General features: G+C 61.2%; 1 protein-coding gene across 1 annotated transcript; it reads left to right on the top strand.

Moving 5' to 3' along the window:
- The first annotated feature begins 15,624 nt into the window (after positions 1–15,624).
- Positions 15,625–24,897, top strand: GATA5 (GATA binding protein 5). Its single transcript, XM_021677786.1, has 6 exons — positions 15,625–16,168; positions 17,293–17,468; positions 23,394–23,519; positions 23,882–23,969; positions 24,269–24,393; positions 24,742–24,897. Exons 1-6 carry the CDS (start codon positions 15,625–15,627, stop codon positions 24,895–24,897), a joined length of 1,215 nt encoding a protein of 404 aa, XP_021533461.1.
- The last annotated feature ends 2,003 nt before the right edge of the window (positions 24,898–26,900 follow it).

Genomic DNA, 26,900 nt, shown 5'->3' with positions numbered 1-26,900 from the left:
CAAATAATGCAATATATGTTAAGAAAAAAAAAAAGAAGAAGAAGAAGAAGGTAGCAGGAGGGGAAGAAAGAAGCGGGGGAAATCGGAGGGGTAGACGAACCATGAGGGACGATGGACTCTGAAAAACAAACAGGGTTCTAGAGGGGAGGGGGGTGGGGGGATGGGTTAGCCTGGTGGTGGGTATTGAGGAGGGCACGTTCTGCATGGAGCACTGGGTGTTATGCACAAACAATGAATCATGGAACACTTCATCTAAAACTAATGATGTAATGTATGGGGATTAACATGAGAATTAAAAAAAAAAAAAAGAAAAAAAAAAGGAAATTCAGTATTGTCTCAACTGTTAATGTGAACACGGGTTCCTTTAGTAATTCAAAGAAAGGCCAAAAGGAGATCCTGTGGACAGCTGTGCTTTGACCAGAAAAAATAAATAAATCAATAACAACTGATTCTTCCCACCTCGGCTCCCGGCATCTTTCAGATGGAATTCCAGCTTCTCTGCCTGGTTTCTCCCCAACCACACGCACGAAGCAGGCACCGGCAGACCACCCCATCTCCTCCCTCTGCCCTGAAAGCCCTTTCTGCCTACCTCGTTCAGCAAACTTCTACTCATATCTCAAAGCCCTGCCCAGGATGTGAGGGCGCTCTAGCTGCGACATCTGAAACCCCGCTGATCACTGGGGTTGATCAGGCTGATCTGCTGGCTGGGCGGGCGTCGCCTTCCTCCCTCGCCGCTCCATGTGCGTCCCTCCTGAAGCTGCGCGCTCAGTCGAAGAGGACGACCTTCCCCGATAGAGGACAACCGTTCTTCGGTCAAGGGTATACGAGTAGCTGCACTCCCCTGCTGGAACCTCCAAACGAGGTTTCAAAGCGCTGCCCAGATGCCCTTTCCTCTGCAAGGCCAACAGATACACTTCTGGGGTGGGTGAGCCCTTCCTGAGGGTCTGATTGCCCAGGGGGCTCTTGGCTCTTCCTTGCTGAGCCCTGTACTGGCCTCCAGCTGTAAAATGGGGCAATAGGGCCTCCGGCAGGGGGTTTCCAGGATTGATGGAGGGAGCTGTCCCCATCGGGCTCTCCGTGTTTGATGATGATGATGAGTGTAAGAAGCAGGAGCTAGGGCATGCTGAGCTCGTTCTAATCCCAGCCTCCTTGGGAGCTTGGGCTCATGACCCCCACTCCTTAGATGAGGAAGCCAAGGCTCACAGGGTGCCCTGACTTGCCCTAGACAAACAAAATGAAGGGCGTGCTGGGCTGTGCTCCAGGTGACCTGTTTTTGAGGCTGGAAACAACACACATATGCTCAAAACCAATGGGCTGAGGTCCCATGCTCACTTCCCAATGACCCCCAAGTCTCGTGGTCAACCAGTCAGTGGCCACAGGGGCAGTGCAGATCAGGGCCACAGCTGGGGCGTGGGCAGTGAAAGGATGTCCCCCTGTCCCACCTGGGGCAGGAGGAAGGTGTGGTGGAGCTGCGCCAGGTGGCCAAAGGTTGTGTTTTGCTTCTTCCAAGTCTGCAACTTTGACCTGAAATGCTCAGTTCTAGGAAGGGAGGGCCAGGCTGGCGCCGGCCCTGGGATGCCCTGTGGCAAGGCCTCAGTTGTGTGGAGGACAGAGTTTGGAGCTGGGGTCAGGAGGCTGGAGACAGTTATACTTCCATGTGTGAACTTAGGCTAGTTCATCTCCTCTCTGGGCTCGGTTCCCTACCTGTAACACAAGTGGCTGTGTCAGCTTATCTTTCTGTGGATCCAGGTAGACTGATGTCTTCCCAGAGTCAAAATAGTTCCAGGTCCAAGTCTGGAGCCTGAGGACACTGGAGATGAGGTTCCTCAACCAGAGGGGTGTCCCCAGCAGTGAGATTGTAGTGTGTGGGCATCCGGGAGCTAGAAGACCACCACAGACAGGACCTTAGCCCCCAGGTGAGATGTTCCTGTCCAGAGGGGCCTCCTCACTGCCCCCCCATCGGGGCCCCAAGTCCGGGGTAAGAAAGTGACAGAAGGACGAGGGGAATTTACCCCCAACCCCCTCCATCTCCATCCCCACGTTCCTACAGGGGCCAGGCTGCGGGCAAGAAAGAGGTATGGGTGTTCTCCGGCCAAGCCAGAGGATTAAACGTCCAGATAAGCCCCCAAAAAGGCTCTGGCTGGAGCAGCCACGTTTATCAGGCAAAACCAACAGAGGAAAATGCCACCGCAGGGCTGGACAAACAGGCTCAGCTGCCCTCCACTCTGTGCAATCCCAGTCCTCTGCATCACCCCTGCTGCTCTGTGTCCCAGCAGGGAACCAGCCTGGCTTATCTCCATGAGAAACACTCACTTCCCCGAATCAATGGAGTGTCAGCTGCTGCATGACCTACCAACCCCGTAAGTGGGGAAAGTATGAACAGCCTTAGTGGAGAAACCAGAAGGAACTCAAGGGAGGCTGCTCTGTGGACAGACTCGAGAGGCCCAGCACATCCTTCTACTTGCAGCCCATGGATGGGACCTGCCCTGCCCAGAAAGGGCACCAGGGGTGGGCACCCCACTCCTTCCACCCTCCTGCTGAGACACAACCTCCTTGGCCAGGAAAGTTCCTGTGGGGCTGCTCCTTACTCCATAAGCTGTAAATGTGTACCCCTTACCTGCCAGGCCCATGGAGAAAACAAGATACGGCCCTCCTCACAGCGGGGAGTGGGGCACAGGGGGTGACAGACATGCACGTGATGGATGCATAACCGAAGTGTCGTGCATGTCATAGTGCTTAGTCCAGCATCGCTCAGAGTGTTCAGGGAACATCAGTTCCGTGGAACACTCCTCCAAAGAGGATTCCCTGGTCAGGCTCTGGAAAGTGTGTGCTTCTCCCCGCCACAGTGCTCATTAGCATGTGAAACGTTAGGTGGAAAGTCCTCCCAAATGTCATCTTTTTATTTCACTGTGTTTCACCCTTGCTCCTTTCACCCCAGAGCCCCTTCCAAGGAATGCCTATGAAGTCCCATGATCTTGCTTTGAGAGACCTGCTCCATGCCTTCCATTCACCCAAACCTCTTACAACTCATAGAGGGGACCTTCAGGTCTGTCCCCACAAAGGAGCTAGAGACAGCACTCATGTCTGAGGGCTCTCTGGGTCATCCCTAAACCTGCCAGCCTGAATACTGCCTTGATGTCAAAGCTATCAAGAAGCCCCCCACCACCACCAAGAGGTGGGCTAACTTTCAGCAGGTGCTTGTGGGACTCATAGGCAGCAGGTGCTGGCTCTGCTCGCCCCCCTCCAGTTATGAGCCATCCCTCTAAAACAGGCATTACCCCTTTCACGGATGAAGACAGCTTGGGAGATAGAGGGCCTTGCTCAGATCGATCAGCAAGTCAGTGATGAGTGCCCAGTCTCCTAGGCCCAGGTGGAGTGACCTTCCCAGAAACAGTGACCTCTGGTTTTTCACTGAAATAATCTCTGAACCAGGAGTCAGACACAAAGGGACTGTGCAGGGAAGTAACGAGACAGTAGAGAGAGATGGAGTCTGCGGCAACAGGCAGTGCCCCTGCCTGTTCTAAGGGTAAATGTGCCTTGTGGGGTTTTTTTCCCTAAGACAAAATAAATCTGGATTTTTACATAGATTTTTCCCATTTTTAAAACATAGTGGGGCAAGCCCACACAGCTGCCTGTTTGCAGCCCCCAGTCTCAATGCTCAGACAGGAAGGACTCGTGTGTGGTGCACACAGCTGGGCCCAGACCTGCCAGCCTCCTTCAGAACTCCCTGGACCTCTCTGCATGGCTAATCCCAGTGTGAGCTCGGGCTTACGGGGGCGGGCCATGCCTGCTTGCTCACCCCTGTGTCCCCGGGCCTGGTGCGTCACCAACTTGGCGAGGGAGTCAGGAGAGAACACATTTGCTCCTCTCGGCCAGGCCCAGCTCCAGCAGACAGACCAGGAAATGGTGGCCCCCCAGGAATGGGTGCGGCTATGTGCCAGGCACCCTTCCGAGCACTTCACCCCTGGGCTGACTGAAGTGGGTCTCCCGGTATAGATGTGGTCTTTAAGCTGGCGGGGTGCGGGGGTCTTCTTGCTGCAGCCCCAGAGGGCAAAGCAGGGGAGGGGGTTGCCCCTGGGGTCTGCAGCCACCTCTGGCGCCTCCCTGTCAGTGTGCTAGGCGGGTTCTCCACTCCACAAGACGCCAGCAGCCCCTTATCTGTTCTCCAAAGGAAGTCAAGCCAGGGCAGGGGGGTTCTGGGGCCCGGGACGCCAGCCCATGTCTGCATCATCAGGAGACGGGAGACGCTGGTTTTCTTCGGAATGATCCATCTGCAGAAACGTTCCAGCTGCAGCAGTGGCCGCTACACGGGAAATTCTTTGCACATGAGGAATGGGGCTGGCGAACCCGGGGCGGTGCCGCGGAGGCAGGCGCAGCCTGGGACGGGTTAGAGTCAGGGCTGGAGCAAGGCGGCCGCCCTGGGGTCAGGCTGGAGGGGTGTCCACCAACCTGCCCACCTGCTCTCCCAATGGAGGGGTCATTGGCTGAGGCCGGACAGCGCAGTACAACTGGGCACCTCCCTGGTGAGCTTAGGCAGCATCGGACCCATGAACTGGCGGCCACCGGGGCACCACTGACCCATGAGGCTTCACGGCTTTGGTGGCCAGAACAGTGGTAGCAGAGAGAAGTCTTTCCATCCCACCGTCCAGAGCCGGGACTTTTCAGACGGTGGTGCCAGGGCCCCCTGTGGGCATCTGCTCCTTTCCTGACCAAACCCCCACTGCAGGTGAGGGACACAAGGCTCAGAAACCATACAACCTGACAAAGGGGATGCAGCCTTCAAGTGACAGACCAGCCCCCAGGTCCCAGAGCTGGCCCAGGAGATCATCCACTGACCCAGCCTTCAGGAGGGGGCAAGCCTGGGACCCTCACCCTGAGTCGCAACTTCCTCCCTTCCCAGGAACAGGACCCAAGGCACAGAGTCCAAGGGGTGGGACTGGACCTGACTGCCCCTCCAGGTGACACTCAACTCCTAGCTCAGAACTGTGGCCTGCAGCAGCCCCCAAACGTGGCCACACCCAGGCAAGCCTCCTGGGGTGCCGGCAGGCAGCAGCTCCCCCACAGGCCCCAGCTGCCCTCCCCAGAGGGCCTGGACCCCCAACAGAGCCCCCAGCTGGGAAGACTAGGCTCCCTGCTGCCCACAGTCTCTGGAACACCGGGAGGCTGCTTGAAGCCCCTCGACCAGGGGACATGGTTGAGGTGCCGCACGAGGCCCCTCAACACTGAGGTGCCAGTGGGGCTGGCCCGGCTCCTGGTCACTAGGGAACCCAGAGCTTCTGCCTCCCAGGAAGGAGGCTTCCGCTAAAGCCAGACTTGCCTACGGCAATAAGTCCTTTTGTGGGCCCAGGGGTCTCTCCAGGCACCGAGTCAGGGAGTGCAAGGAACCAGGTGGCCCATCTGGAGGTGAGTGTCCCAGCCAACTGCCCGCGTAGGAGTGACCATGGCTGCCTGAGAAATGCCCAGCCAGATGGGAACAGAGGACTCAGGACCAAGTCAGGGTGGGTGGCCAGCCAGAAAGGAAGAAATCCCCTCACCTTCAAGGCATCTGTGTGCACCGTACACACAGGCAAGTATGTGCGGAGGTGTGCCCCAGGCGTGTGTGACCCAGGCCCTTTGTGCCCTCGATCCAGAGCCTGGGGACTGTGGAAAGAATGGGCTAGGTCCTCAGAAGTGCACCCCACACCTGGGTGCTCAGACAGGAGACCCCGGGACACGTTGGTGCCCCTTCTCCTCCCGGAAGAGGTTCCCTCTCAGCTCCGGTGGAGCAAATTTGCCCTCTTCCTGTGAACTGAGAGGCTAGAGCCATGCCCGGGTCAAGGCCCCCTTCCCTCACTCCCCCTGACAGGGTTCCTGTGACCACTGGAGCATCTTCAGCCAAGCCATACAAATGTTAGCTATTTCCCATTGCATTTAAATGTATTTATCTCCGTACTATTTGTTCATTGTGGAAAATATGGAAAGGGCAAAAAAAAAAAAAATGTAAAAGAGAAATAAAAGGCACGTGAGATCCCAGCTCTCCAATCATCTTCTTGCTTCCTTTACCACCCCTGGATTCTCACCGGGTCCTCTGCCGCCCACCACAGGGCTGATGATGGCGTTTGACCCCCCCCCGAAATCTGTACATTGCGCAGACACAGTTGGAACTCGACAAACTTCTGCTCTTATTCAGGAAACCCAGCGTCCTGCCGACAGAGGCCGGGGCGGGGGGGCGCCCCTGGGCTGTGCCCCCACCGCCGCAGACCTTGGCGGGACAGTCCAGAAGCTCCCAGGAGACCCCCAGCCCAGTTGACATGTGATGGGGCTAGGGAGCCCCTCACTGGGAACCCCCTCAGGAAGTCGGGGCAGAAAAGAGAGTGGGGGGTACTGCGTGAGGCTCAGCAGCAGAAATGAAGGAGGGAGGGACGAGGGGAGGGCGGACTGGGAAGAAGGGAAGAAAAGGAAGGAAATTCTTTTGAAGATGAAAGCAAGAGAGCATTAAAGAAAGACCAAGACTCTGCCTGCAGTTTGGGGGGCGGGGAGCTGCACCAGCAGGATGAGTGCCCCCCACCCACTGCCCAGCTGCCTCCAGACTGAGCCTGCCCCAGATCCTGAGGACGCGCCCTGGGTGCCTCCCTCCGGAGCACGGGTCGGATCATGCCAGGCCAGGCCAGGCGACCCCCCCCAGCCCCCAGCACCCGCCGTTGATAGTGAGAAGTAATTCCTGACTCCCTAAGAAATCAGCAGCTGGTTACAGGGCCGGGGGCATCACCCAGACCAGCCCTGTCTGCATCCCCACCGAGCCCGCCGTCTGGGAAACCCCAGTGAGTGCCAAGGGGGTGCCGCATGCATGTTGCTGACTTTGGGGGATGCGGGGCCCAGGCAGCTCGCCAAGAGAACCTGCAGACCCTTTGGCTCAAGGCCCTAGTAGCCCTAAACCTGCTCTTATCTGGTTAAAAGGGAATATTCTGGAAGCTTCACTCAAATGGACAGTTACAACTAGCAAAATAGACCATGTGCCCAACGGTGAGTAAGATCTCTCACCTGCCCACCCAGGCACCATCTGAAGTCAGCCATCGGACTGGCCTCTGAGGGGCGTCTGGGAAGCCCTGGGAGTCCCCTTATGGGGCACAGACCCATCCTGCAGTGCTGGGCCCATCCTCAGAGCCTGAGCTGCTCTGAGCGTCATGAGGGGTTACTTCATGGGACATAGGTCTGACCCGGACTTGGCACCCGCACCCATCCATCTCGCAGCCCATGGGTAGCCAGACACCCCCAACCCATCCACGCCCACCTCTCAAGGCCTGACCAGTGGGGAGGGAGCCCACATTTCCACTCTGCAGGCTGAGGGGCAGGTGGCCCGAGGGCCCCCCAGCCACCGTTCTTAGAGGGGCAGCCCCTGCCTGAACTCCTTCAGCCGACTGTGCGGGGGCCACGCTTTTCTCGGGGTTGCCAGATAAAACACAAGCCCTCCCGTCAAACACGAGCTTCAGCTAACCCACCAGCACGTTCTTGGTTTAAGGGTGTCCTGGACGCTGCAGGACACGTCCTAATCTGAAACACTGTCTCCTGCTCGTCCCAAACTCAAGTTTAACTGGGGGCCTCTATTTCTGTCTGCTGACTCTCCCCACCTCCGCTCTGTTTCTCACTTGGGGCCTCTCCACCGACCCGCGCAAGGCCTCCTTCCTGGGTCCAGTGGCCGGGGAGGGGGATGGGAGGGGCTGGACCTGGCTGACCTGTTGCTTCCTCTCTACCTGCCAGCTCTGAGCTGTCCCTCCAGCTGTGGATCCATCGAGCAGAAGTTCCTGTGCCTTTGCGCTGACAGAGGCAGGACTAGGAGGGGCGGGCATGGGCCGGACGCCTTACCCCATGGGGACCAGGAGGGGACTGGGCCAAGGCCTGGAGGTAGCCCCTCCCAGCCCCCAAGTGGGTCACTCCCCAGGGAAGGGGCAGGAAGAGCTGGGGGTCCCCTTGGGAGGGCCCTCGGGTTGTGCCTCTTCCTGGCCATTGAGGCCTCCCCCTCAATGCCCCTGTGTTGCGGTGACACACAGAGTCCTCTCCCTGGAGGAAAGTTCTGGCATCAGACCCACATCACCCTCTCACAGGGTCGAGGTGAGAGTGGATCGGGATGATATGGGGAGAGCTCAAGCCCCAGCGTGACACCCAGGGATGCTCTGTCCCGCCTCTGGGAAAGGGTGGCCCCCTCCCCGTTTCCCTGGGAGCCATCCTGGCCCCTCCCAGGGGGTCCTTCCACCCATGAGGCTGGCAGCAGGCAGGGAGGGGCCCGGGACTTCGGTCACTCTCATTCACAAGCTTTTGGGCCAAATAGCAGCAAGAAAGTCCCACCGGCCCACTAGTGGGGCATAAAGGAGCACATTTGGATTTTTCCAGGACCCCCAGCTGACATCATTTTGGAACTGGGAAGAGGGCATAGGGGAGGAAAGCAGGAAGATGGGGTGGTTTCTGAGCCATCCTACTTCTTGGAGCTTGTTTCTCTCCTGGATTTCCCCCATCGAGATGGACATGTGCAGGTAGATTGTCCTTGTGTATGTAAGTGTGCATGTGTGTGCAAGCATGTTTATGATTGGGGGTTTATTGAGCGCGTCACCACCCAGCACCCAGGGCAGGAGCTCCACACCCCAGGCCTCCCTCTGAGGCCTTAAGCAGACCGGCCAGCCACAGCGCCCCCCCCAGGAACACAAACCATGCACAGACTCCTACAACGGCCATAAGAACCCCAACCCTCCCCACTGGGCCTCAGTGACACTCTGCACACAGAACAGAGGGGCTATCCCCAGAGCCGAAGGGCAGGGCATGGTGAGGCCCTGACCCCGACACCTCCCACCCACGTGGCCCAAGTGAGGGCAGTCTGTCCCCTGCTCCGAGCCTCTGAGACAGAAAGGAGGTTACAGTGGTACCCCCCCCAAAGCAGCTGCAGCTGGTGCAGCTGAGCTCCAGGTGGGCGCCTGAGCTGCCAGCAAACGGTGCTGGGACTGTGCTCACTGGCGCGTGGCTCCCGCTGCCACACGGTACCTCGTGTGCATGCCAGAGCACGGGATGGGAGTCTCCTGATGTCCTGAGGGAGCCCCATCTACAGCCCAATAAATCGACTGTGCCATCCTCCTGTCGATGCTGACCGGCCAGGGCTGCCCAGGTCACCCATGTGAGTCCCACACAGCCCGGCTCATCACGGCGCTGGCAGCTGCACGGGCAGGGGCGCGGGCCGAGGCAGGGATGGGACGTGCCCGCCCCCGAGGTAAGGATGGTGGGCAGTAGGCCCACACCAGCATTAGAGCCAGCTGATGAAGCATGGCACGGATCACCAGACGGTTCCGGGGTTAATTTTTACAAACAGAATTCCCAAGACCCCCACCACCTTGGCCACTTCTTAAGTCTAAGTGTGTGGGTTGCTAGGCGTTTCCAACTCCAGATAAGGCAGCGAGCTGAAGGGGAGTGTTTGCAGAGGGGAAGGGCCCTTGGGGGGTTGGGCAAGACCTCAGGCACAAAAATGGGGGAGGGGGGCGATCAACAAGGATCCTGCATCCTGACCTGCTTGGGGCAAAACCGTGGTCTAGGGAAGGACTGGCCAGGAATGCTGCCTTCCCTGCCAGGGAAGCCCCTCTGGCCGGGAGCCCTGGGGCATCGCTTTCAAGTCAGGAGCTTAATTCCACAGGGTAGCATATGGTTTTGTTTTCATCTGCTCTGGCAAAGTCAGGGACACAGAGCCTCGGGGGTCCCAGGAACCACACGATTTTGTTCAAGGTCAGGCTGGCAGCTGATCTGACGGGCAGCCATCCGTCCGTCCGTCCCCGAGGCTGGCCTGGGAGTCGGGCTGTTTTATTACCCGCGGCCCAGCTGAGTTTCCAGGCACTGCGTGTGATGTCACTCATGCTGAAGTAATTTACACCTCCGAGATGCGAGGGGCTGCCGAGCCGGCCAGCCGTCCCCCTGCCCATCCTCCACGGGCTCGGGCCCAGAGGAACCAGACACCCTTGCCCGATGGCCAGCTCCGGGGCACCCTTGGCCCTGCCCAACCCCCTGTCCCTGCTCCTGCCCCGTGGCTCCAGAACGCCCTCCCTGGGGGCACGCCTATCGGGGGAGCTCCGCGGCCTGGAAGCCGGTCGTAAATATCTCATCATGTGACAGGACATTTGCCAAAGCTGCAGTCACACCGCCCGCTCCCACCGAACAGAGATAAGCCCCTCAGAGGGTGATTACATCTCCCCGAAAATAAACTAGCCTCAAGTACCTCCCCAGAGGACCCCTCTCTAAGTAGGCTGTCTGGTGACCTGGCCTGCCGGGTTTAATGCTGAGGGACGTCAGGAAGGGGCTTTGAAACCAGATTAGGTTACATAAATGATACGGCGGCCCGCGAACTGCTTTCCTCTCCCGCTCCCCTTTTCCCGGCAGCCGGCCCGAGGCCCCTCTGGGTCATCCACAGTGCAGGCTGTTTATAAGGCCCGGATCCTCCTGCTGGCCGAGGCCTGGAGGGCGGGACGGACGATGACGCCCCTCCAAGGGCCCAAGGGTCCTGGAACGGGAGGAGCCCCGAAGTGGGCCGGTGGGACGGCAGCCCATGGAGCCCAGAGTCTCCAGGAGCCAGGCTCCAATCCCGCCTCCGCCTCTGCTCAGCCCTGGCCTTGGACAAGTCCTTCCGTGGAGGCCTCAGTTCTCCCATCTATGAAATGGGAGTGAGAACCCCCACCCACCAGATGGCTGAGAGCCCTAGAGGAGTTAAAACACAGGACACTCCAGGCCCAGGCTGCACCAGGGTGCTGACAACAACAGTAGCAAGACTAGCCCCAGCTCGGGGCACAGGGGGCACAAGCCAGGGGTCCGGGCGGGCCTGGGCCGCCTCGGGCTCTGGAGCTCTAGCACGTGCTGGAGAGAACACGGCCGTCCCCTTACCTGTCCTCACTGAATCCGCCCCCGGCTGCCCCCACCCCTCCCAGCCCTGCCCCCAGAGGTCCCCATCCTCCCTGACCCCCCTCCCTAGGGCTGAGTTGTTTGGTTCAGAGTTGTGCGTGGTGGGGAAACCCTGGAATCTTCCAGGTGGATTCCACCTCATTCCCCCAAGCGGCAGCTCTGGGGCTCCGGGGACAATCCAGGTCACAGTCTTTCGAGGGTGCAGCCTGGGCAGAAGGGCCTACTCGAAGGGCAGGGAAAGGCCTTTGGGTTTTGTTGTTGTTGTTTTTCTAGTGCATTACTTTATTTTTTTAATTTAAATTCAATTAATTAACATACAGTGTATTACTAGTTTCAGAGGTAGAGTTCCGTGAAAGGGCTTTGAACTGGCTGTTCACCATCCTGGGGACAGGGGGCATGGGGCTTCTCTGAATAACTGGGGAGGACCGCTGAGCTCCTAGCCCCTCCCGACCCCCCCCCCCCCCCCCCCCCCAGGCCTCCTTTCCTTAACCGCCCCCCACAACACTTGCAGGAGGGGCAAGCCCCTGGGGGTTGCGGTGCAGGCAAGGCCAAGCTCCACCCCACTCCTGTGGGTGACGGGCACAGCCCCTCTCCCCAGGGCCTACCTCCTGGGCACTGCACCCCTTCCCTGCGCGGACAGACAGCTGCCTGGACCACAAGTCAGTGTGCGCACAGCAGGAACCCCGCCTGAGGCCATCCCTGGAAGGGGGCCACGCCCCTCAGTCTTAAGGCAAGGCAAGGCCTGGGTCCCTCTTGGGAGCAGGTTCAGAGGCCCTAACCCTCCCTTCTCCCCGCAAACAATGGGGACTGTTTTCTTTTCTGTCCCTAGATGTGTTGGAGTTAGTAATTCCTGAGCTCCAGGGTTGGGAGGAGGCAGCCACCCCTCCTGCCACCCTGGCTCTGGCGATCTTTTCCCCCAAGGCCCCTGAGCACAGCTCCTCACAGCCCTCCTCTCCCCCTGGTCACCAGGGCCTTAATGGTCAAACCTCTTATTGCACGGGGGTGGGGTCCCACAGCAGAGATGGGTCACCCCCGCCAGCCACCCTGGCCAGGTCCCCAGCGAGGGAAGCCTGGCAGCCGGCAGGGACAGTCACAGCTGACCTCTAGGGCTGAAATTCCTTTCTGCCCCTCCCCGGGCCTGCTCCCAGGGACCCCGGGGCACAGACTGACTGCAGCTGAGATCCTGGGCCCCGGGGCTCTGCTCCCCTCACCTGGCTTCCCTCAGCCCAGTGCCCACAGAGTACCCTCCTGGGAACCTCATCCCACCGGTACCGTCATCCCCACATTACAGAGCAGAAGAGGTTCAGAGAGAAAAGTAATTCACCCAAGGTCACACAGCCTTGAGATGGCAAAGCAGAGCCCTGAAGACCTGCTGCTTCTCATTCACGCTCTGACCTGCTGGTCCCGAAGTTTTCCTAGAGGCTCAGTGTCTGCTGAGGAGGCAAAGCAGGAACACGGCCAATGGACCACAAAACATGATGAGGCACAAGGGAGGAGAAAGGGCAATTCATCAGGGAAAGCCACAGACAAAGGGATTTGCAAGCTCGGTCTTGAGGGATGTGTAGGAGTTCAGCAAGTAAAGAAGAGGGCAAAGGAAGGGCCTTCCAAGTTGGGGAGCAGTGTGGGCAAAGGCTTAAGGGAGAGGCAGGCTTGTGGCTGGGTGGGCTAGCAAAGGGACTGAGGTGCTAGCGGACTGGGACACCTGGCTCCCTTTGGAGGAGGGGCAGCAGCACAGAAGGGTGAACGAGGCCTTTACTAGCAGAAAGTCATTTTGGGAGGTGGGGGGAGGCTGGGCAAGGCAGAGGTGGGGTGGGGAAGGACCTGGGCTTTGCAGTTTGGACTGAGATGCCTTTCTTTTGGGTTCAAGTAGAAGAGATCTGTGAAGATGTCCAGACGCTGTCACAGACAACCAGCGCCCCCTCCCACCCTGTGGCCGGTGAGGGTTGGCAGGGTGTGCAGCCTGGCGGGGTGGGGGATACCACCATAGCCTCTGCTTCCACTGCTCGGGGTGGTGAGCGCACATCCCAGCTCTCGGGAGGGGGGGGTGCTGTGGTCCCAGGCGCACCGCAGCTCAGCCCCAGATGCCCGCAGACCACCCTGTGTGGTGTCCCCAGCGCGGAGGAGGCTTCGAGCAGCAAACTTCCTCTTGGAGACCGTGGTTTAGAGGTAGCTCCTGCAGCCCTCACCAACCCCCCCCCACACACACACATATTGTCCTGGGAGAAGAGTCTCAGCCTTTTAATTGTAAAACTAATACATGTCCATTTTAGAGATTTGTGAATACAGAAAAAGCGACCAGAGATCGCCTCCCTTTCGAATAGTTTACGTCCTTCCTTTGTTTTAATTACCTGGTTTAATTATTAGCTGTGTGACCTTGGGCATGTGAGCTAACCTCTCTGGGACTCAGGAATAATAACGTCATCTACATCCCAAGATTGACAGGAGGATTAAGAGGAAACAGCAGAGGACAAAGCCGATTGCCCACTGATGCTGGGACTCACCTTCAAGGACGGGACTGCAGTTTGTTCCTGGTACAAAATACAAGCCCCGCCCCCACGGCCCGCCGGACCCCAGGCTTGCTGTTTTTGGGGGTGGGGGTGAGGTCTCCCTAGTCTCCCCTCTCTTCACCCCCAGTGGTGAGGCAGCTTCCTTTTTCACATCCACTGTCTCAGTAAACGGGGCTCTGAGTGCAGGAAGAGTTGTGCGGGTTCAACTGCTTCGGGGTCCTCTAGCGCTGCCAAGGTCCCCTGGTACAGAGAGTCTCCAGGGCCCTGAGTATTATGGGGTCACCTGTTGGGGGCCCACTTTGAAAGAGAGAAAGACACCCAGTGGCAAAGTCTAGAGAGGGGTGGGGGCAAGGAGGGGCCCCTCGCTTCAGATCCCAGAAGGTAGTGTGCCACAGGAGTCCATCTGGCAGGTGGTTGGAGGGGGGGAGTGTGGGGGAGGGGCTGGGAACTGCGGTGGGGGGCAGTATCGAAGGCCACTTGCTCCCCTTCCCACTGGCATCCCGACAAGGCTTGTGCAGAGTCCGGGGCCTGCCCTGGAAACTTCTGTGGCATCTCCAACCAAGGTGTGAGCGGGAGCCTTTCCTGCCTCCCTTCCAAAACCGTCCTTCCTGGGCAGCCCAGCCAGGTTCACCCCATATGCCTCAACATGCACCTCAAATCCCTGCCTGCTATCAGCCGGGAGAGTGTGGGAGAGGGGTACAGGGACCACTGCACCCTCCACAGGCTGACAGCCCCTGGGGTCTAGCCCACCATGGAGGGGCTAAGGGCCTGTTGCTATAAACAGGAACATTTACAGACCTGAGCACTGCAGCCAAGGGCCGCCTGGTAAGCCCTGTTCCTGCCCAGCCAGCGTCACCCCGCGTCCACTGTGGCTGTCCCCTCAGAGGGCTGGGGGCCTGTTGAGGCCCCAGGAGGCCCCCTCTGCGGCAGCGCTACCACCACGGGGTCCACCCAGGGAGTGCCAGAGGGCACCTCCATGACGTTGGTGGCCTCCCACCCATCCCACATTTCTGGCTTCTGGAGGAGATCTTCCTGTGACCCCACTCCGCTCCCCATCGCCAGGGTCAGGCGAAAGGTCCCACCTGAGGGTGGCGGCGGGGAGCAGGGAGCGGAACTGGGGCAAAGGGAGTGCATCCAGGTATCCGGGTAGCTCCCTCCAACGCGCCAAGCCCCTGCCCCCCCCCACCCCCACGCTGGGATCGAGCCTGAAATTGCCCTGCTTGGTCAGAAACTGAGGAAACTGTGGGACTCCGGCTGCACTTCGCGCATGGGGTGGCCCTTGTCGACCGGGGTGGAGCCCGGGTACACTGAGCTGGGCGTCCCCATGGAAGCGGGATCCTGGCGCCGGCCCCGAGTCCAAGGACGGGGCCCCACCGCCGCGTGTGCGGGAGCGCGGCTGACCGGCTCTCTGGCTCGTCCGCAGGAGCCCAACCGGACACCGGGCCAGCCTCGGTGGAGCCGGGCTGGCGAGGAGGGAGGGGTGCGGATCCGCGAATCCCCGGAACAAATTTAGGGACGTCTCCACGTCCCAGCTAGCCCGGGGCCCCACCGAGCACCGGCAGGTCCCTCCCGCCCGCTTCAGCCAGGACGGAGCGCTGGGTGTCCCGCGCCCCGCGCACCGCGTCGCGACCCCTTTCCCGCCGAGCCCGGGGAGCCGGGCCTGCTCGGGTCACGTGGCGCAGCGGCCGCAGCCCCAGCGCTGACCCCGCGGGAGGAGAGGGGAGGGGAGGAGAGGGAGGAGGGAGGGAGGGGCAGCGGGGCCGGCCGGGGCGGCGCGGAGCGGCGGCGGGGCGCCCGGGATTCCCTGCGGCACCGCGCGGCCCCGGGCTCCCAGTCTCCAGCCCTCTGGTCGCCGGCCCGCCGAGACCGCCGCGCCCTCCGCGGGACAGCCCCGGCCCGGCCTGGCTCCCGCTCCCAGCGCGGCGGGGCCCCCGCGCCCAGGCCCCGAGGACGTGCGGCCGCTCCCTCTCGGCCCCTGCCGAGCCCACCCCGGGAAGCTCCGAGGCCCGGCAGTGGAGGAGGTGAGCTCGGCGCTGCGGCTGCGCCGGGGCTGTCCCGCGCCAGCTCGGGGCCACCCGCGCCCCGCCGTTCTGACCCCGCGGCCGGCGGGGGAGCGGGGCGCGCGGCACGAGCGCGGGCGCCGCCCGGGGTGCGCAGCAGCCGCGAACTCGACGCCCGTCCCTCTTCCCTGCAGGTCAAGGCCGCGCGGGGGAAGATGTACCAGAGCCTGGCGCTGGCCCCGAGCCCCGGCCAGGCCGCCTACGCGGACTCGGGCGGGTTTCTGCACGCGCCAAGCGCCGGCTCCCCGGTGTTCGTGCCGCCCGCGCGCGTCCCCTCCATGCTGCCCTACCTGCCGGCGTGTGAGCCGGGACCGCAGGCCCCGGGGCTGGCCGCGCACCCCGGCTGGGCGCAGGCGGCGGCAGCAGACTCGTCAGCCTTCGGCTCCGGCAGCCCGCACCCGCCGGCCGCTCAGCCGTCCGCACCCACCGCCTTCCCCTTCCCGCACAGCCCCCCAGGGCCGGGCGGCGGTGGCGGCGCAGGGACCCCGGACGCTGGCGCCTACCAGGGCGCGCTGCTGGCCCGCGAGCAGTACCCGGCCCCGCTCCGCCGGCCAGTGAGCGCGCCGTACCCCACCGCCTACCCGGCCTACGTGAGCACCGAGGTGGCCCCGTCCTGGACCGCCGGACCCTTCGACGGCAGCGTCCTGCACGGCCTACAGAGCCACCCGGCTGGCTTCCCGGGCCGCAGAACCCCCTTCGGTAAGTGCGAGACTGGCGTGCTGGCGCCACCGGGGTGCAAACCCGCACCCTACAAATGCTTCCCGGCCAAGTAAAGCCCGGGCAGAATAGATGTCTGCCACAAGCTCACCCTCCTTGGGATGAAAAACACGGGTCCTGAACTTTTTTACAGTTAGTAAGAAAGTGTTCTTACCTCTCACTCATCTGAGCCCCACATTCTGGATGTGCCGATTGAGAGCCTACCTCATAAATGCTCTTACGGAAAGTTTTGGAAGTGATTTTTATAAAATTCAAAATACTGGATTATTTAAGTAAGCCGCCACATTCATCTCTGTTCTATAATGTTTACGTATTCTAATTTGTGACCTGGTTTCAATTGCTCCCCCTGGGGTATAAATTTGGATAATCGGATTCTGGGTCTGGAAGGCAGAGATTTGCTCCACCCGGTTTGTGAGGAGCCCGCACCCAGACACTTTCTCACGCCTGCAGCCATGCCTGGCCTGCGTTTGCTGCCCGTAGGGACCAGGTCCTACCCCGCCGCCGGAGCAGGCCTCGCTGGCCCACTCTCCAGCAGCCTCTGGGCCCTGCTGGCTCCCCCGCGCCCGAAGCGGGGTCCCCTCCGCGGGAGCCCAGGGCAGCCCCACGATGATCGATCCCCACCCCGCCCCCATAGGGTGCCTGGCCCAGTGTCTCTGCCATCCCCCCCTGCGTGGGTCCCCAAGTGGGCGGCGAGGCCCCACCGCGCTGTTGTTCTGGCGAGGATCGTGGTCACCCCCACAGCGCAGCTGACAACACCTGTGGGACGTCCCCATCCACTCGGCCCCTTGTCAGTGTCCCGTGTTGCCGAGAACAAGGCCCTTCGGCCGCCTCCCTCTGCCAATGCTGAGGATCCTGCCTCCCCAGGGGAGGGAAGTTCCACCCGGTTCCCTGCTGTGCACCCGGAGGTTTGATTTATTAACCTTCCTCCACCCTACAAAGGCGACTGTAACCAGTTTTTTTTTAATCTGCCACCAACTTTGTTGTGTGTAAAGTTAAGATTTAAAATAAAATAAAGTCAAGGTGCACACAAAACAAGGCAAATGCAGCGGACGCTGTGGGTTCGGGGGAGGCGGGAGCCTCGGCCCACGAGCTGCCCGTCCCCGCAGTGTCGGACTTCTTGGAAGAGCTCCCCGGCGAGGGTCGCGAGTGCGTCAACTGTGGGGCCCTGTCCACTCCCCTGTGGCGTCGCGACGGGACCGGCCACTACCTGTGCAACGCTTGTGGCCTCTACCACAAGATGAATGGCGTCAACCGGCCACTCGTGCGCCCGCAGAAGCGCCTGGTGAGTGCGCGGCCCGACCGAGTCCCCGCGCAGGCAGCCCAGGCCAGGGCGGCAGGGCCGGGCCGGGCCGGAGGTGAGGAACAGGGGGCAGCCGGCTGCTCCAACAGCGGGGAGCGGGGAGGCCCAGGCCCCAGGGCAGGACCTGCCCCGCTGCTCCACAGAAAGGAACCGAGGGGCCCCTGAACTTAAGCTTGCACGCCCGGGTCGCAGCCAGCCTGCTGAGGCTCAGCCCTGGGGCTCCCGGGGTGGCAGGGGCACAGGGTGGCTTGGCCCAGGCATGGGGCTGGCGGGGAGGGTGGCTGCTGGGTGGGGCTGGCTCTGTTGGAGGACGTTGAAATCCTACACAGAAGGGGGCTTTGGGGCCCTGCCTCTTGGGGAGCACTTTCCACCCGATACCTGGCGGCTGGGACTGAGACCGGGTCTATGGTTGTTCAAGGCACAAAACTTGTTTTCACTTTTGGTTTTTTCTGGTGTGTGGCTGGTGCAGAGTGGAGGACTGGGAACTCAACTTTTGCCCCGAGCAGGACAGAGTCCCCAGAGTCCCCAGAAGCTGCGTAAAGGTTTAAAGCTACTTTATCCTACACCATCCCACAGGCAAACTTGGATGTTCAAGGAGTTTGTTAAGTGGAGGGGGCTGCCTTTGTTTGCAAGCTGTCTAAAGTTAAGGAGGCCCTAGTGGCTCCAGAGTCCACGGTTTGGGCATCGCTGTGTCTGGGGGTGCCTCCCTTCTGGTCTAATGCTGGCAGGAGCCCTGTCGGGGCCAGTCAGCTGGTTCTGGCCGGTTCTGGTGCCTGGGACCAGTGGGGGTGGGGTGGAGGGCTGGTCCCCCCGCCCCCAGTCCCGGGCTGCATGGTTCTCAGGAGCCCACCTTTACTGGGCTGTGGGAGCCCCCACCCTCCAAGGCCCCAGACCAGGCAGGCAGGAAGCAGGACTGACTCAGGCAGTTTGGGGGAAACCACTGTTCTTCTCCCCTGATCTAGCCTGGTGTTTGGGGCTCTGCAGGCCCCCCAGCTTCCCTCCACCCACGCTGTGCCTCCTGGAAGGGGGGATACCTCAGAATCCATATCACCCCCTCACTTTCATCTCTGTCCCTGTGATCACGCCCCCCACCCCGACATGTGCCACAGCGGCTTGGCGTCTGATGTGGCCCTCACTGAGAGGGAAACTGAGGCTAGCAGCAGGAGTGTCCTGGGGGACGGCAGCCCCTCCCTGCTCCGACCACTCTTCCCCATGCGGACACACTGGTAAACAAGAAAAGGTGAGGGGCTTCCCTGCCTTTGCCCCCAACCTTGCACAGGGCTCACCTCCCAGCAGAAATCCCTGAGCTGGGGGGCAAGCAGACAGGCCACCATCGAGGCATTGAGGCATTTACCTTCACAACAGCCAGATGATGACCCCCAGGGCTCAGAGACGCTCGGAGGGCACACAGTGGGCCCTGGGTTCTGAGCAGGACTGTCTGACTCGTGCTCACCAGGAGCCTGCTGGCCCTGTCCTGGGTCTCCTGGCCCCGTGGCCCCTGCACACACTGTCCCCCTGCTGTGTTGTAAAGATTAAACGAGGCAGGACACTTAGGCAGGCCTTGGCCAGCTCTGTGGACTGGCTGAGGACATGGCATCTGGCCTGGTGAGGTCTGCACTTCCTGGTCTGGGGGACAAAGAATATTGAGCTTTAAGGAAGCTTCCTGGGGTGAAGAATCCCTTTGTGCCCGCCTATCTCCCCCAAGGCGGCAGGCCTCAGAGGGTGCACAGCCCGGTCACCCCTGTGTCCAGGCCCAGGCAGATCTGAGTGCGGAACATGCCTAGGAAGTATATGCCAAGCAGGGCTGGAGTCCAGGGGGGTGTTCACGTAGCCGTCCTTCTCCCGTCTGTCCTTGAGCTGTCCTGTGAGGGTTTCCTCTGACTTTTTCTGGGTTCCTGCCTGGCACTCAGGGAGGGGGGCCCCACCGCTTCCCCGTGGCTGGTCCCGGCAGGGCCAGGCTCATGCGGAAACTCGGAGGTTCTCGGAGAGTGCTGGGACCAGAGCCCGGCCCACAGGGCTCCCAGCCATGGGGGGACTGGCCAGTGGCCCCAGACCTGCCCCCAGCAGTGCCTCACTCTCCCTCACGTGTGGCCGGAACTGATGCCCCGGGAGACAACTGTCCTAACGTCCTTTTAAATGACTAAGAAAGTTCTAAAAGCTCATCAGTAACAGGCACGCGTCCCCCTCCCAGCAGGAGCTCATATCCGTTCTGCCCTTTGCATCCCGCGTGCATCCTTCGTCCCAGGCCAGAGCCGTTGACCTGAGGCTTCTGTCAGTGTGGACGAGTAGGTAGTTGTGGTTCTGCAGACTGCTGCGTGCGTGCATGCGTAACCAGGTGCTCTAGAGCCCCTCACACCCACCCCCCGCACGTCCGAGCCCCACGGCCAAGGCCAGGGGATGCTCGGGAAGTGGCCAGTGCCGCGGGGGGCCCGGCAGCCTTCGCCAAGCGAATCCGGACCTTGACGAGGACGCTGGGTTTTCCTTCCTGCACGGCCCGCCTCGCAGACTCGCCCTGGCAGGTTCGCCCTTGAACAGCAGGGGACATGCGCGGTATCAGGTTAAGTGTCCACCACGTATCCTTTTCCAAGAGCCTGGGAGGACCTGCTCAAATCGGGCCATTTTCTGGTGCTTTTTGGGAGCCGGGGTACTTACTTTCCAAAGTGTTTGTCTCTGTGCGCGCTCGCCTCTGCCCTGCAAGCCGCGCAGCGCCAGCCCCCTGCTCCTCTGCTCTCGGCCAGCCCCGCCCCTGGCTCCGCACTGCCCACCGCCCTGAATTCTTCACTCGAATCCGGGCGCGTGCAGGGCCTAGAGCTCAGGGCAGCTCTGCTGCAGGGGCAGGCTTTGAAGCTTAACTCCTTTTGAAACGAACAGACCAAAAAGGAAAAACAAAACTCAGCCAGAAGAGGCCTGGCCGTGAGGAGGCCCTGAGAGTGGCCAGGCCGGGCTGCTTGTCCAGGCGGCGGGGAAGGACAGGCGGGGAGGGACAGCACCGGGGACATGTCCCTGACGTGTGCTCAGCTGAGGGAGGCGGCTCTGCAGCCTCCGTGTCCCATCTGTCCTGCTCAGCCTGATGAGAGAAGAGGAAAATATGAAAGAGCAAACACTTTGAAATTGTTTTCCATTTTCTTACTTTTTATTTATGTCCACTGAAAAGTAATTCACTCCTAATCCGGGTTCCCGATTTTTCCCTCGCGCTCGCAGCGTACAGAGTGACGTCCGCGAGCTCCTGGGGCTGCTTTCCACGCACACACACGGTGCGGGCCCCACCTCTGCCTCCATGCCTGTGTCTCGGGCGCTGCGTGCCCGTGGGTCCCCGTCTGAGACGCACGGGAACTGTGGGGGACGTTTGTGGGGGGCGAGCCTGAGTGTGCGCCCGCCAGTGCCACCGAAAACGAGCACTGGGTTCAAGGCTCGCGCGGGCATGTTTGCACCCCAGCCACTCGAGTTTCCCGCGGGAAGGACTTAGTGAGAAGGGGCTGATGGCCCAAGGAGGCGAGAGGCGTGGCAGTCCCATCTTTCAACAGTGGTGCGGTTTTTCTGGAAGGTGGGATGGCAGTATGAGCTCTAAGGGAGCTGAGATTGGTAGAAGTGCCTGAGGGTCCCAGCTGGAAGGGGAGAGCGAAGGCGCAGCAGGAGGTGCCAGATAAAATACCGCTCAATTAAATGGGAATTTCAGATAAACAGCAACTAGCATTTGACTGTAACTATGTCCCAAATATTGCCTGGAGGCACACTTGTTCAGAGTACCTGTTGCTTGTCTGAAGTTCACATCTAGCGGCGCATCCTGGGGCCTAGGGCAGGTCCCCGGGCCTCCTCCCGCTTTACGAAGGTGGATGGATTGTGGGCGGCAGGGACCCCACCTCACGAGGACAGGGGGCACCACCCCCCGTGGGCATAGCTCCTGGCACCCCAGAGACAGATGGGAGAGAGGGACAGCGCAGGGAGGGGGACGGGACAGGGAGAGGACACTCAAATTGCGTTCAGTAAAAGCAGCTGCTTTCTAGGCAGGGTCAGGCTGGGGACCCTGGTTGACTCCGGGTCCAGGCTTCTGCCTCTGAGCACACTCCACCGTCTGGCCGGGGCTGCAGCCACCTTTCCCTTCCGGTTCTGCTGGGGCCTCAGCTGGGAGCCAGCTTTGTCCACTCTAGCTCGCGCATGAGTCCAGCCCCAGGTGCCCCCAGGAAGACCACCAGAGATCCCTGGGAGGCTGGACATCAGGATGAGGTTTCCCCTACCCGGGCCGGAGACTTGGCCCAGTCTTCCTCTGGAGTCTCGAAGGCCTCGTGCCTTCCTTGCCTTTTGGCCCTTTTGTCCCAGAGCCTGGGGCAGAGTCCTGGCTGGAGACTGGAGGCCAAGCCTTTCATTAAATAGCGCAGAATTCTCTGTAGCCTGTGGCAGCCTCCACACCTGGAAGGTGGGGAGGGCAAGGAGGTATTTTCATGTCTTGAGTTTTCTTGGGGATGGCTGGGCAGAGGGCTTGAGACCGGCTCCCGCTCTCCCCCCCGGGCCATTCCCAGGGGCAGGCCTGTACCCTCGACCAGCTGACCACAGCCTGGGGGAGAGGGGTGGGCAGGAGATGGTTGGCAAGGCCGGCCACGCTCAGCCACTGCAGAAGGAAGGGTCCTAGAGATGGTTGAAAGATGGGGAAGCTGAGCCCGGTCCCTTGTCTGCCACTCCTAACCGAGGACACACTCCTTTTGTGGTTGTATTCGGCCCCCTCACTTTTGATTGCCCCCCGGCTCCGTCCTGCAGAACACATCCAGTGGACGATTTTGATATGGGGTTCTCATGGGTTTCTGGCCTGGTGCCCCAGGGTGCCACTGAAACACCGGATCGGATGTGGCCCGGTCTGACGCCGGTGCCATGGGGAGAACGGGTCAGAGACCCTGCATCACATCGCTGTGGTCCGGTGGGCAGCCAGGGACCTGGACCGAGGGCTCAGAGCAAGTGGGGGGAAGGGTTGAGCAGGTTCACGGGCACCTGAGGGCCAGGACGGGGGGTGGGCTGGGCTCTGGCAGCTCACGGAATCCTGAGCGGGTAGGAGATCCCCTGTGTCAGGCCCACCCCAGCCCACCAGCCTGGCAGAGCCCCTTCCCAGGCCTTGTTAGGTTCAGATTCCTGAGCCCCAAATGACCCACTCTCTCAGGATCCCTGGGGTTGGTGCTGTCTGGGCCTTGCCAGGCCCCCAAGTGCGGAGAGGTTTGGGGTCCCTGGTCATATGAGACCTGCAGAATTGGGGGTCAGTCCTGCAGGGAGACGTGGGAAGGAGGTAGGCCTCTGGAATGTCAGGGCCTCACGAAGGTTCTGGATGGGTCCAGTCTTGCTCTGACATGCGACACAGTGAGCAGTACGAGGGAGGTGCGGGTGGGTCAGCCCGCCGCCCGCCCGAGAGTGGTTGAGCTGAGCACGTGCGCTAGATCCTGTCTTGGAAGGCAGGTGCCCTGCATGCTTAGCCTGGGGCCCAAGCTCCAGGGGGGGACCCTGTGGCCCCACGGGGTTCTGCTCCATCTTAGCAGCCTGGGGTGAAGGCCCAGCATTGGCCGCGAAAGAGATAGCACCAGAAAAGCAGTTGCCTTTTTGTGTTAGGTTCTTCATGGGGTCCTGACCCCACGACAGGTGGGTCTTTTCTCACCCGCTCTTTACTGGGGGGGAAACTGAGGCCCAGATGGGTGAAGTGACCCGTCCCAGGGTTCGAGGTGCGTGGAGTCACAGCTCCAGGGAATGCAGGCGGTCCCGGTCAGGGGCAGACCTCGCGACCTCAGCGCCCCGAACACCTTCTCGCCGGCCTCGCGTGGTCCCGGGCCTGGCTGCCGGTCAGTCCTGAGTCCCGCTCGCAGCCCCTCCGGGTGGTGGAGCCCAGGGCACCCCCTGCCCCGCTCACACCGGCCTCCCCGCCCCCATCCACAGTCCTCGTCCCGCCGCGCCGGTCTCTGCTGCACCAACTGCCACACGACCACCACCACGCTGTGGCGGCGCAACGCGGACGGCGAGCCGGTGTGCAACGCCTGTGGGCTCTACATGAAGCTGCACGGGGTAAGCGGGCGTGGGCGGGGCGCGGGGCGGGGCGGGGGGGGCGGGGGGCGGTGTGTTTCCCGCGTGGCCCCCACGGACTGCCAGGTACTGGTGGGCCCACTGAGGCTCAGTCTGGGACAGGGGCTAGGCCCCCTGGTGTGCTGTCTGCCCCCGACGACCTCTCCGCCCCTACAGCTTCCTGGAGGAAGGGGCCATGCCAGGGCCAGCAGCTCCCCAAACGGGGCTCTGAGGACACGCTGGGCTCCTGGAGGGGCCGGCTCCGCGGGGCTGACATTAGGGCACGTGGCCATGCAAGGGGCCCAGGGGTGAGCAGGGACGGGACCAGCCACCCGCCCCTGCCCACCCCTGCCTGCCCCTGCCAGGTGCCACGGCCCCTGGCGATGAAGAAGGAAAGTATCCAGACACGGAAACGGAAACCCAAGAACATTGTGAAGACCAAGAGCTCCTCAGGTGCGTGGGGCCAGGGCCCGTCGGGATTCCGGGAGGGAGCCCAATGCCCAGCCCTTGCCCCGCGGAGTCACTTCGAGTGTCTCAAATTCCACCATTAGACAGTTACATGTTTGGCTCAAGCATTGTCCTCCTGAAGTGCAAATACCCCTGATTCTGCCCTGGTCTTGTCTGGTCTGGGGGGGGGGGGGGGCGGGTGGTGAGGGGCAGGAGGGCAGGCTGAGGATGCCACACCCAGGCCCTCCCATTAAGTGACCGGTGCAGCTCGATCTGACGGCTTCAGTAAATGCCCCACCTTCCAGGATGTTCAGGGAACAGCACAGCCTCGCCGCCCTCCGTCCCAGACCCTGAGAGCCCAGCGGCTACTTTGAAACCCAAACCAAGCCTGGCATCACCTTCATGCCCCGGGTCCAGCGTCACCTCCCAGGTAAGGGAGGTAGGGCGGAGTGGGGTGCCCAGAGCTGGCTCCCGGGTACCTCCTCAAGGAACCCCGACTCCCCGACCAGGTCAGACCCCCATCACGGCCCCCAAGGGCCTCTCCCAGGAGCTCAGAGCTGGGCACACAGGTGGTCATTGGTACCAGCAGCTGACCTGTGGCAGACGCCGGGCTTTGAGTCCCACATGTGTCATCCTGCCGATCTCAAGGAGTCCCCCACAGTTCCAGGGCCTGAGGAAGCCCCTTAAGGCAAATGGCCTGGTCCTGAGGTCTCCTTACCCCAAGCGAGGCCAACTGGCCATTCTTGCATTCCAATGCATCCCAATGCTCTCCCTGCAGACCTCCGGCCAGGCAGATGACCCCCTGGCCCCCAGCCACGTGGAGTTCAAATTCGAGCCCGAGGACTTTGCCTTCCCCTCCGCAGCCCTGGGCCCCCAGGCTGGCCTCGGCAGGACCCTGCGCCAGGAGGCCTGGTGTGCACTGGCCTTGGCCTAGGTCCTCAGGCACCCACCAGACCCCTCTCACTGCCTGTTCGGCTCCAGCCCAGCAGAGAGAGACCACCAGGCCCACCCACCAGAAGAGACCAGCCAGTGGGACTTCGAGGGACCTTGAGGCACTGGGCATCCCTCGCCATGGGCGGGGGGAGGCCTCTGTACACACAGCGGCCAGGCCCCAGAGCAGGAAGAAGGCTAATGAGAAGAGCCTGAGCCCCCACCGCAGACAGCAGGAGACTCCCCCAAATGCTGTGCCAGGCTCTGACCAGGCCACTCTAGCCAAGGCTGACCTGGAGCACCCACCGCCAACTTGAGTTCTCTTGTCAACATTTGCCATCGCCATGTTTACATGTTGCAGAAGCTGGAAAAAAAAACTAACTTCCTGTCATAAAACCAGGATCACAAACGAAATGGCCGAGGTCAGGCCAGCAACATGAATGAGGGGAGTAGCCGGACGTGGGACCTCCTCAAGCCTCAGGATCTGTCCCTTTCTCGCATCTGATGGATAGAGCCAAGGCATGGAGAACTTCCCCACCCATGAGTGAGGGACTGCCAGGGACAGATGTGCAGGTTGTGCACTGTACCAGGATGCCACCCCAAGGGCAAGCCGCTCACACCCTAGTCATCATCTACTTGTATATTTATTTGGATGGTTTTCCCAGAGAGGGCAGTAAGAGTTCTCATTCTGACTGAATCTGTGTATTGTGACCGTTTCTGACAGGCAGAGTAAAGGACCTGGGGCCCCGTGCTGACCCCAGAGGCACTGTCAGGGCCAGGGGCGGGGTGACCACATGTCCTGGCTCACCTGGGGTCAGCCCAGCTTAGTTTGTTGCCCCCGTGGAAGCCCTCCCCTCACGGAGTGGGGTGATAAGTTAGCGGGTCGCGCTGGCTAGAGACAGTGCTGCCCAAGGGAGCAGGATGACTACCACTAGCTTGGTGGCGGGGAGGCGGTAGGGAAGGGAGGGAGCGGGGCGCACCGTGCCCAAGGGCCACAGCCTGGCTTCTGTTCAGCGGCTGCCTCTCGCCAGTGAGCCAGCTGTGGGCGCCCGCGGGTGCCGCCCTGGCTACGGCTCGTCTTTCACACTGAAGAACCGTGGTCCCCCGGCACCAGCTTCCGGACCGTCCGCCCATCCTGAGCTGGCACCTCGAGTTCAAGCTGCGCAACTTACACCTGATCTTGTCTATTTCTTCTTTTTATCAAAGACAAATGATGCCGTAAGAAAAATGTAAAATAAAGACATTGATTTTGCATTTCCTTTTCCCAAATGCCTGTGGGGTTTTCCAGCCCGGTCCCTGCCCGCCAGGTCGACTCCAGGTCTGGTGCTCACTCAGGCTGTCTGTCCGTTCAGAAACTTGTCTCCACGCGTTGGTCTGCTGGACCTCGCTGGCCACTCCAAGTTGGCCAGGAGACCCTTAAGCACAGTGCCTTCGAGGTCGCCTGTCCGCATGGGGGAGGGACACGGGGTCAGCCTGGGGGGCCACATGTGGAGAAGTCCTCGCTCCCGGGTCAGGTGGACTGGAGTTTGAGGCGCTGCCCTGCCTCGTATGGCCGCGCTGGCTGGCAAGGAGGGGACAGGGACCAAGACGAGGTTTGGGGCACTGGGAGCCCGTGTCCCCGTGTAGGTCTTGTGCTCCTCCTTGCAGGTCAGCAGGCAGACAGGCAGTGTTGGGATGAGCCCGGGGGACACAGGGACACGCATGAGTCAGGCACCCAGGCAGGCCGGGTGCTGCCACCTCTCATCTTCCGAATGTCCACAGAAAGTCAGTAGCCTTGGTGCCTCGGCCCCCATCTGTGAGTCAGGATACCCACCCCGCTACACGGAGGGCTTCAGCAGGGCCGCCCAGATCTGGTGACCCGATGGGCCCGTTAAACGCAGACTCTCAGGGCCCGGGAGCCTGCATGGAGCCCAGCGCCCAGGGTCCCTGCAGAGCCATGTTGGAAGCCCTGTGGCCAGGGCCAGGCTGCAGAGGAAGACCCCCGGGGTGCAGTCTGTCTAACGAGTC

This window comes from Neomonachus schauinslandi, chromosome 10 (assembly GCF_002201575.2).
Source record: "Neomonachus schauinslandi chromosome 10, ASM220157v2, whole genome shotgun sequence".
Classification (NCBI taxonomy): domain Eukaryota; kingdom Metazoa; phylum Chordata; class Mammalia; order Carnivora; family Phocidae; genus Neomonachus; species Neomonachus schauinslandi.
The sequence above is the reverse complement of the archived record's forward strand: the minus strand, read 5'-3'. Positions and strand labels throughout refer to the sequence as shown.

What these genes read in the sequence shown, in the direction of transcription:
- GATA5 (XM_021677786.1), top strand. Translation starts at nt 15,625, where the DNA reads ATGTACCAGAGCCTGGCGCTGGCCCCGAGCCCCGGCCAGGCCGCCTAC. An exon ending in TGCGCCCGCAGAAGCGCCTG is followed by an intron (nt 17,469 to 23,393) that starts GTGAGTGCGCGG and finishes CCCCATCCACAG; the next exon opens with TCCTCGTCCCGCCGCGCCGG. An exon ending in GGTCCAGCGTCACCTCCCAG is followed by an intron (nt 24,394 to 24,741) that starts GTAAGGGAGGTA and finishes CTCTCCCTGCAG; the next exon opens with ACCTCCGGCCAGGCAGATGA.